The sequence below is a fragment of the Rhinopithecus bieti genome, unplaced genomic scaffold (assembly GCF_001698545.2).
Source record: "Rhinopithecus bieti isolate Rb0 unplaced genomic scaffold, ASM169854v2 scaffold_34278, whole genome shotgun sequence".
NCBI classification, from domain to species: Eukaryota; Metazoa; Chordata; class Mammalia; order Primates; family Cercopithecidae; genus Rhinopithecus; species Rhinopithecus bieti.
In genome coordinates, this window is record NW_016814409.1 from 13750 (window position 1) to 27962 (window position 14213).

At 47.2% G+C, this 14213-nt stretch overlaps 1 protein-coding gene across 1 annotated transcript; it reads right to left on the reverse strand.

The window, feature by feature from the left end:
• Positions 1 to 10259: 10259 nt before the first annotated feature.
• LOC108514093 (putative cystatin-9-like protein CST9LP1) lies at positions 10260 to 13537 on the reverse strand. The gene is made up of 3 exons (XM_017850125.1): positions 13223 to 13537; positions 11520 to 11633; positions 10260 to 10578 (listed from the first exon to the last, which is right to left on the reverse strand). Exons 1-3 carry the CDS (start codon positions 13460 to 13462, stop codon positions 10489 to 10491), a joined length of 444 nt encoding a protein of 147 aa, XP_017705614.1. The 5' UTR covers positions 13463 to 13537; the 3' UTR covers positions 10260 to 10488.
• Between the last annotated feature and the right edge of the window lie 676 nt (positions 13538 to 14213).

Sequence of the window (14213 nt, forward strand, 5' to 3'; positions counted from 1 at the left end):
GCACAGGAAGGGTAGCACACCAAAGGCTGCTGATTTAGGCACACAGGTGCTCTGAATGCCTGGAGATCTACCTGGGTATGGAGTGCAGAAGGCCCTGCTGCACCACAGTCTATACATAGGAAGGGTGGGGCTACCCAGGCTGCTGATCTGAGTGAGCAGGTGCTCTCAATGCCTAGAGATCAGCCTGAGTGTGGGGCGGAGAGAATCCAGCTGCTCCATGATCTCAGGGAAGAAGTCTGGTGCATCCTGCACTGATACACAGAGACCAGTTCCAGGCACCAAGATGACCTTGGCTGTAAGTCTTATCACCCAGGAGAAACCATGGCTGCAGCAGCCCTCCTCTTGCTCCAGACTTGCAACAAGGGTGAGCACAATTCCAACACCTACTACTAGGGCATTTTTCACAGTCACTGCACAATTCTAATTATGGAGGCCCCTACCCCATTCTAGCACAAGCACTCTAATCTGGTCCAAGACTAAAATGAGCTTGTGGGCACGCTGCTGGGTCACCTAAGAATGACTGACTGTATGAGCCCAGATTAAAAATGGCATACTGCTCTTTGTCCTAGGTCTGGGAAAATGCCAGCAGCTTTTTCCAGTGTCTTTCCCTCTCAGAGTGCCCAAGCATCTCCCAAGTTAGCTCCAGGGCCTGGGAGAAACTAAGTGCTCTCCCTTGGCCTGGTTCCGTGGAATCCCCAGTGGAAAGGTACATCACAGATGGAGACTCCACCCCCTCACATTCTGGGACATCACTCCCTTTTATCAGGAACACATTGTCATAGGGGCTATTTGCCTGCATTCTCCTCCCCAGCGTCTGAGATGTCCTTCAGGATTCCAGTGGATTCCCACTCTCCTTCTTGAGTAAAACTCACAGAGCTGATCACTATGTGCTATTTTGCTATTTCCAAGTGCTTGAGGCACATTGAAAGCTTCTAATCTGCCATTATGGGAAAGAGTGCACAATGTTGATCAGAATCCCTGACCTCTGCCCCCTGAAGGCCAGTAGCACAGCCTCCCAAGTAGCAACAACCAAAATTGTCCTAGACATTACTAATGTGCCCTGGGAAGCAAAATTGCTCCAGGTTAATAACTACTGACAGAGGCACCTTGGCATCCCTATAGCAATGAATGAGCACGGGCACCACTCGAGATTGCTTTCTGAAGTCACCACAGATTTCAGTCAGTGATTCTATAGCTGGATGAAGGAAAGTATAAAATAGATCTAGAACTTCTTGTTATTAATAAATGAGAAGGTAAGGATGGGCTCTAATAATAATGGAAACATGTCAAGAGAACAGAGGAAGCTGCTTAAAGGAGCTCTTGGTAGCCAAATGTGAGATAATCTACACATTGGAATAATAGTGGTAACAGAATATAACTTACTGAATAAACTAAGAAACCCTGAGTTCCATCTATGGAGAGAGAGAAGCTAGGTAGCTAGGTATATAGATAAATAGACAGATGAGAAAAGAAAGTTTTCATTACAGTGGAATGAACACCATTAATAAATACAGAAGAAATGATGAAGTTAGAAAAAAAGATAGTCACAATAATCATAATAATCTATTCAGGAAAGAATTATCATTATATACTAATGGTAGAAAGTAAAAGTTTAATAAGAAGTAAAACATAAACCTATTTTCTAAGTATTGCTCCATGAAATATTTTTAAATTACACAAACAAAAAAGTAACTTTAGAGTGGAGAAACCTGGAAGATGCTATCTAAATCTAGAGATTAATGTTAACATCTATCAGCAATTGGACGATAGTATTGTGGCCTCCTGGAATGATGAACTGAGGGACACGGTATCACTTCTATAATTTTCATCTGAAAGAAACGCACAACCTGCATCGAATCCATTGATGACCCCAACAGAAAACATTCTACAGAATAGCCAGTTGTCTTCAAAAATGACAGGATAACAAAGACAAGAAAGAACGAAGAACTTTTCCAGATTAAAGGAGACTAAGGAAGCTTGGCAAATAAACACCATTGATAAACTGTCTGAACAACAGACTAGACAAAAGGATGTATCCACAGTGGCATCATGATTTTGCTCATTGCACTGAGGTTGTGTTAGAGAATGTCCATGTCCTTAGGACACACACATGAAAGTATCTGAGGATAAAAGAAGTCATCTCTGCAATTTGCACTCAAATGACTCAGAAAAACCTATAAAAGTTTGTACACATATAGAAAGAGAGGGAAATAGCACGAGACAAAATGTTAAGAGTGGGAGAATTTGAGTGTATACAGGAGCTCTTTATATCACTCTTCCCACTTTTTGTAAGTTTGAAATCACTACGAAATAAAAGGTACAAAAAATAAAAAATCAAAATGCAGCAAAGTTCTGAGTAAGGATCACCTGACACACACAGGCCTGTGTTGTCCGCTATTTGGGAAGTCATGGAAACACCTCCTAACTTCTCAGCCTAGCATACATGCATCGGGGAAATGACCAAGCCATTGCGTGATGAAGCTTCAGGCTGACTGGTTACTAAGAACATGTTTCACTAGCACCCACACTCTGTACTCTTCCTTAGAGCAGAGACAGGGTGTGAGGCAGAAGGGACTGTGGCGCTGGAAAGGATGTAGGGACAGAGGCTGAGGAGGAAGCACCCTCCACTTCCCCCAGATGGTGTCACCTCACAAGAGATGGCCATGTTCCCCACCTCATCCTACCTGCACCTCCCTTTGCAGTGCAGGGGGATCATTGCTGTTTCCCAGCCCCCTTTTTCTATTTCCTCCTGAGTTTTCATCATAAAACCCCATCCTGCACATGCACACCTTCACAATTATTTGACTATGATTCCAATACCACGTGAACCACATTGGATGGGAGTAGAAGTGAATTCTCTATTAGGAAGAACTCAGGAGTTAATATATTAAAAATGTAGTCCAAAAAAGGCTTTACCAGGCCATACCCTTTGATCAGTCTGTTTTTATAGAAAATAAACACGGGCCTTCGGAAAGGAGTTTTCCTCATATGGAGGATTCCTTCTAGGGAGCCAGCACTTTCCAGACACCCCAGGTGGAACTGAGGAGACTGAAAAAAGTCAGCCTTGTTAGCAAAAGGTTAGACAGCCACTGCCAGCATGAAAGCCATAGGCTTCCTGGAAGCGTGTGCCATGTCACAGCACAGAGAAGAGGGGTTTTACTAGATTCAGGATTGATGGACAGCTGTCTCCCCTACTGGAACAAAACTATACATGCATGCCCTCTGCCACGTGGCTAGTAGCAGCTCTCTCCAGAAAATGCAGCATAAACCCCAATTGTCTGTGTGCATGGTCATGGGTCTTGCTTGGGCCTACAGGATGTTAACAGATGTGACAAGGACAGAGACCTTAACCCTGCAGATATGAGAGGTGGGTCCTCCTGCTCCCCACCACACCTTCATGATGTAAAACTGACCCAAGCAGGCACAGCCCCGTCTGCATGGGCCCCAGGATGAAGACACAAGGTGAGCCAGACCAGGTCTGCTAAGCCCCAGCACACCTGCAGGCTCCAGAGCGTGACAGGAACAGTTTGTTGCTTTCAGTCTCTAAGATGTGAAGGGTTTTTCCTAGGGAACAGCAACTGGCTCATACATGATTTATTCCATTTGCCGCTGTACACCTTCTCCACTCTTTTCCTGAATGAACTCTATACTGCCCCCACGACCATCTACATCCCATAAGTAATTAAGCTGGTGGTTGTAAAGAAACAGAAGCTTTAAAAGTTTCCTTTTGACAAATCCTCAAAGCAGCCCATATATCAGAGATCCAGAACAGCACTTAACTCTTCCCAGATACGAATAAGCAATCCAGGAGGTCTGTGGGGGCACAGTATGCTGGTCCTCTGCACTGCCCAGGTCCTGACTCCCAACTGTAAGTTAACAGCACCTCAGTGAGAAAAGGGGAAGATCCCAGTTCACCCTGTAAAACAGCATCCTAACCCTAAAGTGACATGCTAAAGAGACACAATGGATAATGCAAATGACCACTGAATGGCTGTTCCTTTAGAAAGCAAAACAGAATAATCACAGAGGCTGGAGTCCACTTTTAGCTTTTATAATCTGATGCACAAGAGAAACAACACATGCAGGAGTGGAGACTCCCAGGTTGGCTGCCCTATTTCTGTTTGATTATTTCTCAGATATTTAGAACTTTCTTTTTATTATTATTATTATTATTATACTTTAAGTTCTAGGGTACATGTGCACAATGTGCAGGTTTGTTACATATGTATACACATGCCATGTTGGCTTGCTGCACCAATCATTTACACTAGGTATTTCTCCTAATGCTATCCTTCCCCTATTCCCCACCCCACAATAGGCCCAGGTGTGTGATGTTCCTCACCCTGTGTCCAAGTGTTCTCATTGTTCAGTTCCCACCTATGAGTGAGAACATGCATGTTCAGTTTTCTGTCCTTGTGATAGTTTGCTGAGAATGATGGTTTCTAGCTTCATCCATGTCGCTACAAAGGACATGAACTCATCTTTTTTAACGGCTGCATAGTGTTCCACGGTGTGTATGAGTCACATTTTTTTAATCCAGTCTATCATCGATGGACATTTGGGTTGGTTCCAAGTCTTTTCTATTGTGAATAGTGCCGCAATAAACATACATGTGGATGTGTCTTTATAGTTGCATGATTTATAATCCTTTGGGTATACATCCAATAATGGGATCACTGGGTCAAATGGTATTTCTAGTTCTAGATTCCTGAGGAATTGCCACACTGACTTCCACAATGATTGAACTAGTTTACACTTCCACCAACAGTGTAAAAGCATTCCTGTTTCTCCACATCCTTCCCAGCACCTGTTGTTTCCTGACATTTTAATGATTGCCATTCTGACTGGTGTGAACTGGTATCTCATTGTGGTTTTGATTTTCATTTATCTGATGACCAGTGATGATGATCATTTTTTCATGTGTCTGTTGACTGCATAAATGTCTTCTTTTGAGAAGTGTCTGTTCAAATCCTTTGCCCACTTTTTGATGGGGTTGTTTGACTTTTTCTTGTAAACTTGCTTAAGTTCTTTGTAGATTCTGGATATTAGCCCTTTGTCAGATGGAACAGAATAGAGCCCTTGGAAATAATACCACACATCTACAACCACCTGATCTTTGACAAACCTGACAAAAACAAGAAATGGGGAAAGAATTCTCTATTTAATAAATGGTGCTGAGAAAACTGGCTAGCCATATGTAGAAAGCTGAAACTGGATCCCTTCATTACATCTTATACAAAAAATAACTCAAGATGGATTAAAGACCTAAATGTTACACCTAAAACCACAAAAACCCTAGAAGAAAACCTAGGCAATATCATTCAGGACACAGGCATGGGCAAGAACTTCATGACTAAAACACCAAAAGCAATGGCAACAAAAGCCAAAATAGACAAACGGGATCTAATTAAACTAAAAAGCTTCTGCACAGGAAAAGAAACCACCACCAGAGTGAACAGGCAACCTACAGAATGGGAGAAAATTCTTGCAATCTACCCATCTGACAAAGGGCTAATATCCAGAGTCTACAAAGAACTTAACAAATTTACAAGAAAAAATCAAACAATCCCATCAAAAAGTGGGCAAAGGATATGAACAAGCACTTCTCAAAAGAAGACATTTATGCAGCCAACAGACACATGAAAAAATGCTCATGATCACTCGCCATCAGAGAAATGCAGATCAAAACCACAATGAGATACCATCTCACACCAGTTAGAATGGCGATCATTAAAAAGTCAGGAAACAACAGGTGCTAAAGAGGATGTGGAGAAATGGGAATGCTTTCACACTGTTGGTGGAAGTGTAAATTAGTTCAATCATGTGGAAGACAGTGTGACGATTCCTCAAGGATCTAGAACTAGAAATACCATTTGACCTAGCCATCCCATTACTGGGTGTATACCCAAAGGATTAAAAATCATGCTACTATAAAGACACATGCACACGTATGTTTATTGCAGCACTATTCACAATAGCAAAGACTTAGAACCAACCCAAATGTCCATCAGTGATAGACTGGATTAAGAAAATGTGGCCCATATACACCATGGAATACTATGCAGCCATAAAAAAAGGATGAATTCATGTCCTTTGTAGGGACATGGGTGAAGCTGGAAACCATCATTCTAAGCAAACTATTGCAAGGACACAAAACCAAACACCGCATGTTCTCACTCATAGGTGGGAATTGAACAATGAGAACACTTGAACACAGGGTGGGGAACATCACACACCGGGACTTGTCATGGGGTGGGGATAGTGGGGAGGGATAGCATTAGGAGATATGCCTAATGTAAATAACGAGCTAACGGGTGCAGCACACCAACATGGCATGTGTATACATATATAACAAACCTGCATGTTGTGCACATGTACCCTAGAACTTAAAGTATATATATATATAAAGAAACATGTCATAGACCCAGGAGTTGCAGGTAAAATTATAAATCAATACATGGAAGGTATATATTGGTTAAGCCCCAAAAGGTGGGACATCTCAAGGCATGGGCTTACAAGTGTTATGTGGGTTTAGGGATTCTTTAGTTGGAAATTGGTAGAAAAAGTTAAGTTTTGTCTGAAACATGGAGTCAGTAGAAAGGAATGCTAAGGGGGTCTACTATCTGTCAGGTGATGCCATGACAGAGTCAGGTTGGAAAGCAAGTCACAATGTACTGGGTAGGAAAGGACCTTTTTGATGAAATTTTATGGTTTGTAAGGCATGATTCCTCAGGTCCTTAAACAGGAATTTCAGAAAGAAAGAAAAAAGGTCCAGAAAGATAAAAGGTTGAAGACTGTGTTCAGTCCTCAACCTGCACTCTCTAACATCTGCCAGCAGCTGAGCTCTTGCATGGGGGGCAGGTGAAGTGGCGTTCTTCATGGCCCCACCCAACCTTGGGCCCCTTTCTTTCTGTGTGTTGGCAAGTTTGTGGGGACATTGTGAGAGCAGTTCTTGTTCCATTCTTTCCCCGCCTCAGGAAGGGGATCCCTATGCTGCTAGCTCCAGCACCTGAGAACACATCTCTCTCATCTACCGCCGCCTTCATCCCCAGGCTCTGTGGGTATGCAACCTGTCCTTCTGGGGCACTTGGTCTCCCTTGCTTCTTGGCCTGAGCTGGCCAGCCCTACGTGGTCGCCTGAGCAGCCCATGGAGGAAGGTGTTCTTCGCTGAGCCCTGACAGTGTGATTGAACATTGGAGGGACCTGGGTCTTCACATGTCCTGGGTTGCTTGTTTCCATCAGACTCATAACATCTGTTGTCTTGGGGCCAACCAAACCCTACTGCCCACATCTAAGGTCAGTTTTGTTAGTGTGATCCGTGCATGGGTTCAGGTTTAGCTCTTCAAAACCATCCGGCCTCTGTTGACCCATTGAGTCAGAGTCAGGATGAAGAATTAAGATGAAGACAGTTCCACTGACTCGCAGAATGTTTGAGTTTATTGACTAACAGCAACATTTTTGTGTGAGCATGAAAAGAAGTGGAGTGTGTGGACACAGGGGCTCCTGAGACAACTCTCAATTGTCTCCTTCTCTACCAAGGCTATGTTAGCCTTGGGCACACCAGGATGGACACAGACATATATAAAAGGGCTTGATGCAGTGTAGCTTACCCTTCCACTTTCTGCCACATGAGGACACAGCAGGGAGGCCCTCACAAGATGCTGGCACCTTGGTCCTGGGCTTCCCAGCCTCTAGAGCTATGTAAAATATGTTTCTGTTTCCTGTAAATTACCCAGCCTGTGTTATTCTGTAATAGCAGCACAAACAGAAGAGGACAGTTCCTTTCCTGGGCTCAGCAGGGGCCAGGGAAGAACCAGAACTCCAACTCACAGGAGGTATATGGACATGAGGGACTCTGGGTCTTGGGACCTGAAGTGGAGATTTGGAGTGAGTGGGAGTTGTCCTGAGACTACATACAGGGCCAGGACTGACAGCCAGGATGTTTCCTTGTGTGTATATCCTGGCAGTTCCCTGCCCTCCCCAGGCTCCACCCCATCTTCCCTTCCTCTGTCTCAAGGAGAGAGTTTTGGGAAGTCTGCAAAAACCTCCTCACATTTTCCTTGTCACTTTGTGTTCATTATTATGGTCAATCTCCCCAGGGCTGTGTCCCAGCCCTGACCCCTGGGAAAATGAAAAGTGTCCAGATTTCCCCCAGCAGATAGGAAAGTGGCCACAATGTAGAATAAAGTAGTGTATATGTAGCACATTTTGGAACTAATTTATACTTAGTGTTTTATTCTACTGCCGCTTGTGATTTCAGCTTTTCAGCTGTAACCATTTGAGGACAGCCAAGCAGAGGTTGCCATCTTTATATAATGACTCAGGGACAGCAGATGAGCGATTAGGAGCTGAGGGGTACAAGGTTAAATGAGAACTCACATTTCTGGGGAAGGAGGAAGCTAGTGACCCTACACTACAATCTGTGCCCCTTTTCCTTCCTGGGGTTGGGGTCCAGGGATGCTACTGACCAGATGTTCCCAGCATGTCTCTGGTCTTAGCCTCTGGCACAAAATTTGCTCAGGGGCCCACCTCATGGCTACACTCAACATCTATGAACCCAATTTCCTGATTCTTCACTGCACAGATTCCTGAAGGAGGAGAAGTATAGCTATCTCCAGGAGCAAATGCAGACAGGCAAGGCAAACTAGGGGAGTCCTTTCCGAAGGAACAGGGCCTGCAATGCGAGACCTGTCCTCTAATTAGGCCTGTGCACATGAGTCATGTCGTGCATGATGTAGAGTCTGGAAAACCAATAAAAATCAACACATGTCCCAGAAATTGTGGATGTCCATTTCTTGGGGATGCAGAAAACGGTTAAAGACACACACGTGTAGTCTGAGTCAGGCAGGAATTAGTGCATCCTCCCAGGGGCCAGTGCCTTGGAGTGGGCTCCACTCCCCTTGCTCCATGAGGGACGGCTGTGTTGCCAGAGGGTCCTGAGCCAGGACCCCCATCACCTCAGGGGGCTCACTCCCCATGAGACCCTGTCCTGGGAGCTGCCTCAGAAATTGTTCATGAATGGAATGAGTGGGGTGGATTGTTTGGAGGACACTTGTTGGAATTACGGTGGATAAAGCGCCTCCTCTGAGCTTCCTTCTGCTGATGGAGTCAGGGTCAAGAGAAGGACCAAGGGTGGGAGCAGACAGGAGAGGTGGTGGGAGGGTCTCAAAGGAAAATCTGTTCAAGTCTAGAGCAAGGCAGGGCAGGGCTGTGTGGGTTCTAGAGACCCACCCACCAGATGGGACAAAGTGCAGCAGCTGTGCCCACCTCAGTGCTGACAGGTCGCAGGGAGGTCTCTGGGCCTGGCTCTCCCCTCTGCTTTGCCTGAACACCCACAGTCTAGGGGCCACCCTCCCAGCATCTCTATGGAGGCCACGTGCCAAGATGATGGTCCAAATGCACCACAGGTCTTGTGTTGGGTCCCCCAGGCGGACCCTGAAATGCAGACTGGTTGGTGTGGGTGGTTTATCTGGAGGTGATCCCAGGAGGCACAAGTGAGAAAGGGAGATGGAGAAGGGAAACACAAGGTGTCTGTTCTCAGTGGGTTACCCTGGGGCCGGGGCGTTCATCCTGCTGGGGAGCTCTGAGAACCATGTGACATACACCTCTGAATCGGGTGCCAGGAGGCTGGGAGACTGGGACATTCACCTGCCTCCCTCCTGAAGAGGGAGTGTGACTCTCAGACTTGACCTTAGGGGTTGGCAGCCATGGCCTGAAGACCAAAAGCAGCTCAGTCTGCTTGCCTCCATCTGTAAACAAAGTCTTGTTGGGACAGGACTGCTCTTATTTGTTTATGCATTGTCTATGGCTGCTTTCAACATACAAAGGCAGTGCTGGGTGGCTGAGAAAATGACTATAAGCCTACAAAGATCAAAATAGTTATTCCTTAAATCTTTGCAGAAAATACCTGCTGAAACCTGGTCTGGGAGATGTGGACAGGGTGTCCACAGCTGCTGGCTATTCTCAGCTAACACACTAGGTATACATGGACCCTGAGCATTAGTGCTGATGTCACATGTGCTGTGTGGGATCCCGAGTCCCTGTCCTGCTCCATGTGCACATCCGGTGCCCCGGGAGGCCACCCTCACTGCACCTCTGTAGCCTGCAAGGGGCCCTGAGATGGCAGCTCAGACGCACCTTAGCTGTACCTCTGGAAGTGGCTCAGGAGGCCCAACAGGGGAGAAAAACTTACCCCTGAGAGCCCAGGAGGCTGCCCTGCTGAGAATAACTCCATCAACTGCCCAGGCCCCTCCCTCCAGAATCACGGTACACAAAGCTTCTTAAAATGCTAATTGTTAAGATGTATACTACATGATAAACTTAGACAATGAAGAATTTCTAAAATACCTCAGCATGAACTCCTAACACGTGGAAAGTAAGAACGCACAAGCACAGAGCTGCTCGGGCACTGAAGGGCCATGCCGAGGAACTGCCGACGTGCTGGAAAGGAGAGGACAGCATGTGGCCAGGCCCGTGGCTAGGACCCACTCAGGAATGCCTGCCTGAGCATGTCTTGTTCCAGAGGTCAAACCGTGTCCTCCAGGGCTCTATTCCAATGGTGAAGAAGCAGGTGCGGGTCTGAGGGAGCAAGCACAGGAAGGGACAGTGGGTGGGGGCTTGGGACGCAGAAGCTTGTGGCTTCTGCTATCAACACAGGTTCCATCTCAATCTTGCCCATTCCCAGGGCTGGGCTCTGGCCCCCAAGTATGGCCCTCTAGCCTGAGTTCTGGGCTGCTCCAGACTTTCAGGGTGATCTGTGGCTCCCTCCTGACCAAGGAACACCTATATTAGCACCCTCCTCCCCACCCAGCAGCCTCCAGGGAAACCCAGGCAGTCCAGTGTCTTTCATCCTCCAAAAACAAAATGGCACACTCCGTTCCAGAGGGAGCTGCTCTCAGATTTAAACAATTGCTTAATCTATTACCTAATCCTCTGATAAGGGGATGGAGTAATGCTAGATGTGTCATGCACAGTGTCAGGGTTCATTGTGTCCTTGTACCCAGGGCAGGCACTGCAGCTCAGCAGGAGCCAGGACAGGACCAGGGAAAGAGGGCAGTGGGGCCCCTCCTCAGCCTCCACCTGCCTCAGACTCTGGGTCAGGGGAGGGGGACCCTGAGAACCGCACACTCAGAGAGAGGTGACGTTGGATCCCCACCAGGCTCTTTCTTCAAAAAGCAGAGGAAGGCTGGGGAGGAAGACCATAGAGGGGACAGTCTCTACTCAGGACTAGGAGATTAGGACCTCAGGGGACAAGAGCAGTCTGAAGGCCATGTGCCCTGGGTGCAGGCAGCTGCAGTGGCGTGACAGGGAAGAGTCAGGAAACTCCAATTGGCCAGGAGCCTGCAAGTGGAGCCCTGGCTGCCTGCCCCTCTGTGCTCCCTGCTAAGACACAAGCAGAGCAGCCTGGTAGAGGCTGCTGCGGGCTCACACCTCCTTTTGTCAGTTGCGCCTGTGCCCACACCACACCCCATGCGGTATCCACAGCTGTGTCCAGGAGGGAAACTGGTGTCTTTTCTTACATCATTCAGCTCTGGGCTCTCTTGAAAAGGGCAGTTGTCAATGTCGTCTTCAAATTTCCCGCACATGGTTCGGCCCAGTTGCAGATTCATGGAGAATGTCATCTTATCGTAACCCTGTTGAATAAAAAAGATTAAAGTGGACAGACTATTTGAGTTGCTCATAGGTAACTCCTTGTGAAGATGTGACCTTGTAGGAAGAGGCCACAACACTCCCCTCCATTAGGGAGCTCACGCATGGGCCTGGCATCAGCTCACTGGAGGTAAAACCCCGGAGACCTTCTCTAGACTGAGGAGTTAAGAGCAAAGAGCAAATATGTGTGGGGGGTCCTGGGACAGACACAGGCTGTCAAACCCTATTAATGCATCCTCTATGTCCAGCTTCACCTCCTTGTCTCCCATGATGAGACCCGGCTTCACTCTCAGCAGGCATGTGAGCCTGCAGCTGCATTTTCAGAGGACACGTGCTGCATGCTCCGGAAGGTGTTAGCTCTCCATGAGTTTTCAGGGTAACCTCAGCCCTGAGGCCAAGGGAGCCTCATCTAGAGTGTGTTGTCCAACCTTCCACCTGACCTCCAGCAAGAGGAATGCAAGAATGCCACCCAGCACTCCCACTACACACAGGCACACACCCTTGGGACAATGGCTTTCAGAAACACCATCTGCCCTATTGCAAAGTGCACTCTGAAGTTCTCCTCGCTCTCCTTCCCACTCCATTTCATTTCACTTCATAGACTCCCTCCCCATGCATGCATTCCTCTCAGCCCCTAAACTGACTCTGGGATTGCCACATCTGGTAAGCCACATGGAAGGCTCCACACCAGAGGGCCAGGGGCAGAGAACCAGCCAGGACCTTGCACAGATTCTTTCCAGAGCTTAAGCTCTGTGCAGCACTGGAGTCCCTCTGCCCTTCTTTCAGGCCCTTGGTGCTGACAAAGGAAGAGCAATGCTCTTTCTCCCTCTAAACCAGAAGTTCTCCACTAGGAGGGCATTTTATTTGCTCATGCCTGCAGCCCGGATGAACTACACATTCCTGAATCATTTAGTGATTCCATTAAAAGGAGAACATTTTAGGATTAAGGACCATGGACTGAGGAAGAGTGTAACACAACATTCAACTCATTAACTGTGGACGTAGCAAGGAGCCCAGAGCAGGTGGAAATCAGAGAACTGACCTCACCCTGGCCTTCCGGGGCTGATGGTGCTTCTTTTTTACTTCTGAATTATCAGCTGTCTTTGTCTCTCTGTCTCTCTTTCTGTTTCTTTCTGCCTATCTGTCTCTGTCTCTCTCTTCCCTTTGTTTTATTCTGATTATCTCTTTTCCTAACTATCTCTTTTTAAATTTCTTTGAAATGTTTCTCAGTTTCTGTCTATGGACATTTTTTTGTGTGACCCATTTCCTCACCTGATGCATCATTTGCTCAGTTTTCCTTATTTTGAGGTCATTCTTCAGTTAAGTGATGCCATAAAAATCATGGAGGATGAATAATATATCTAGTATTGAGTAGATCTGGACTCAAAAAGTTATAATGTATATCTTTCATAAATACAAAAAGCAAATTTCTGAGGTTGTATTTTACACAAGTTTAGACTACAAATGGTGAACCAAGAGTCCTGGTTAAGCCCTGCCCCACACGCTCCCACCCCTGCCCATCACTCAGCAGCCTGTGCTGGACACTAGGGAAGAAGACGATGTGGTCACCAACCTGCTCCTTCCAGGAATCCAGGACACGCACCAGCTTGTAGGCATACCAGTCCTTGCTCTGCTGGTTGAATGTGTACACGGCAAACTCCAGGATGGGAGGGAGATACACAGCAATTTCTTTTTGGTCATTCCACTCCTCTTCCTCTTGGAAATGCCAAGCATAGGTAACCAGGAGCTGGAAGCTGAAGAGAAGCAGCAGTGGTGCCCAGGACAAAGCCCTGCTCTGCAGCAGACTCGACATGGCGCAGGGCACAGCAAGCACCCCTGCCTCCAGTCTTCCCAGCCTGGACTCCCGCAGGAACCTACTGCACCCAGTTCTGGCCCTTAAACTCTTGAGCTCAGGCAGAAACTCCTCCCTCCAGGCCTCATCTCCGGCATTACAATCTGTCCCTCCCAAATGTGGCTTCACCTCCTCCAGATGAAGCTGTTTCAATCATTTCTTGTCCAGGGAGAAGTAACAGCAACCGCGGGGGTGGGTTAGAAAGATCAGGGACCCCAGGGAGCAAGATCAGGGCATGAGGTCCAGCCACCACTGCACCCTAGTGCCTCAGTGGGCTAGAGGAGAGCACCCACTTCCTTGGGTGTCCCAGGGTCAGACCCTGAAATAAGAACAGAAGGGCAAGCGGTATGAGTGGAAGGTGATCCCTAGACATGCCAGTGGGGTGGGGAAGCAAAACCAGATGCATCAAGGACTAAAAGGAGGAGCTGCCGGAAGCAAAAGCGCTGAGTGAACAGAAGGCACGGCTTCACGGGGACTCATAGGAAGGCTCCCCAGCACCTGCCTGAGTATCAGCAACCTGATGCTCTAGGACTCTGGAGCTGACGGTGAAGACTACTCTTGGGCATCCTTCATGGCTGCTTTAAAACTTAGGACCTGCTGCACTGGCAGAGCAACCTGCTGACAAAGAACTTGGAAACAGTTAGTACAGGTACTTACAGTTGGATTCAGCCACTGGAGATACAAGTTTGGCAAAGTTGGGGATGGTCCCAGG

What these genes read in the sequence shown, in the direction of transcription:
- LOC108514093 (XM_017850125.1), bottom strand. Translation starts at nt 13,462, where the DNA reads ATGTCGAGTCTGCTGCAGAGCAGGGCTTTGTCCTGGGCACCACTGCTG. An exon ending in TGGATTCCTGGAAGGAGCAG is followed by an intron (nt 11,634 to 13,222) that starts GTTGGTGACCAC and finishes TTTATTCAACAG; the next exon opens with GGTTACGATAAGATGACATT. An exon ending in AGAGCCCAGAGCTGAATGAT is followed by an intron (nt 10,579 to 11,519) that starts GTAAGAAAAGAC and finishes TTGCTCCCTCAG; the next exon opens with ACCCGCACCTGCTTCTTCAC.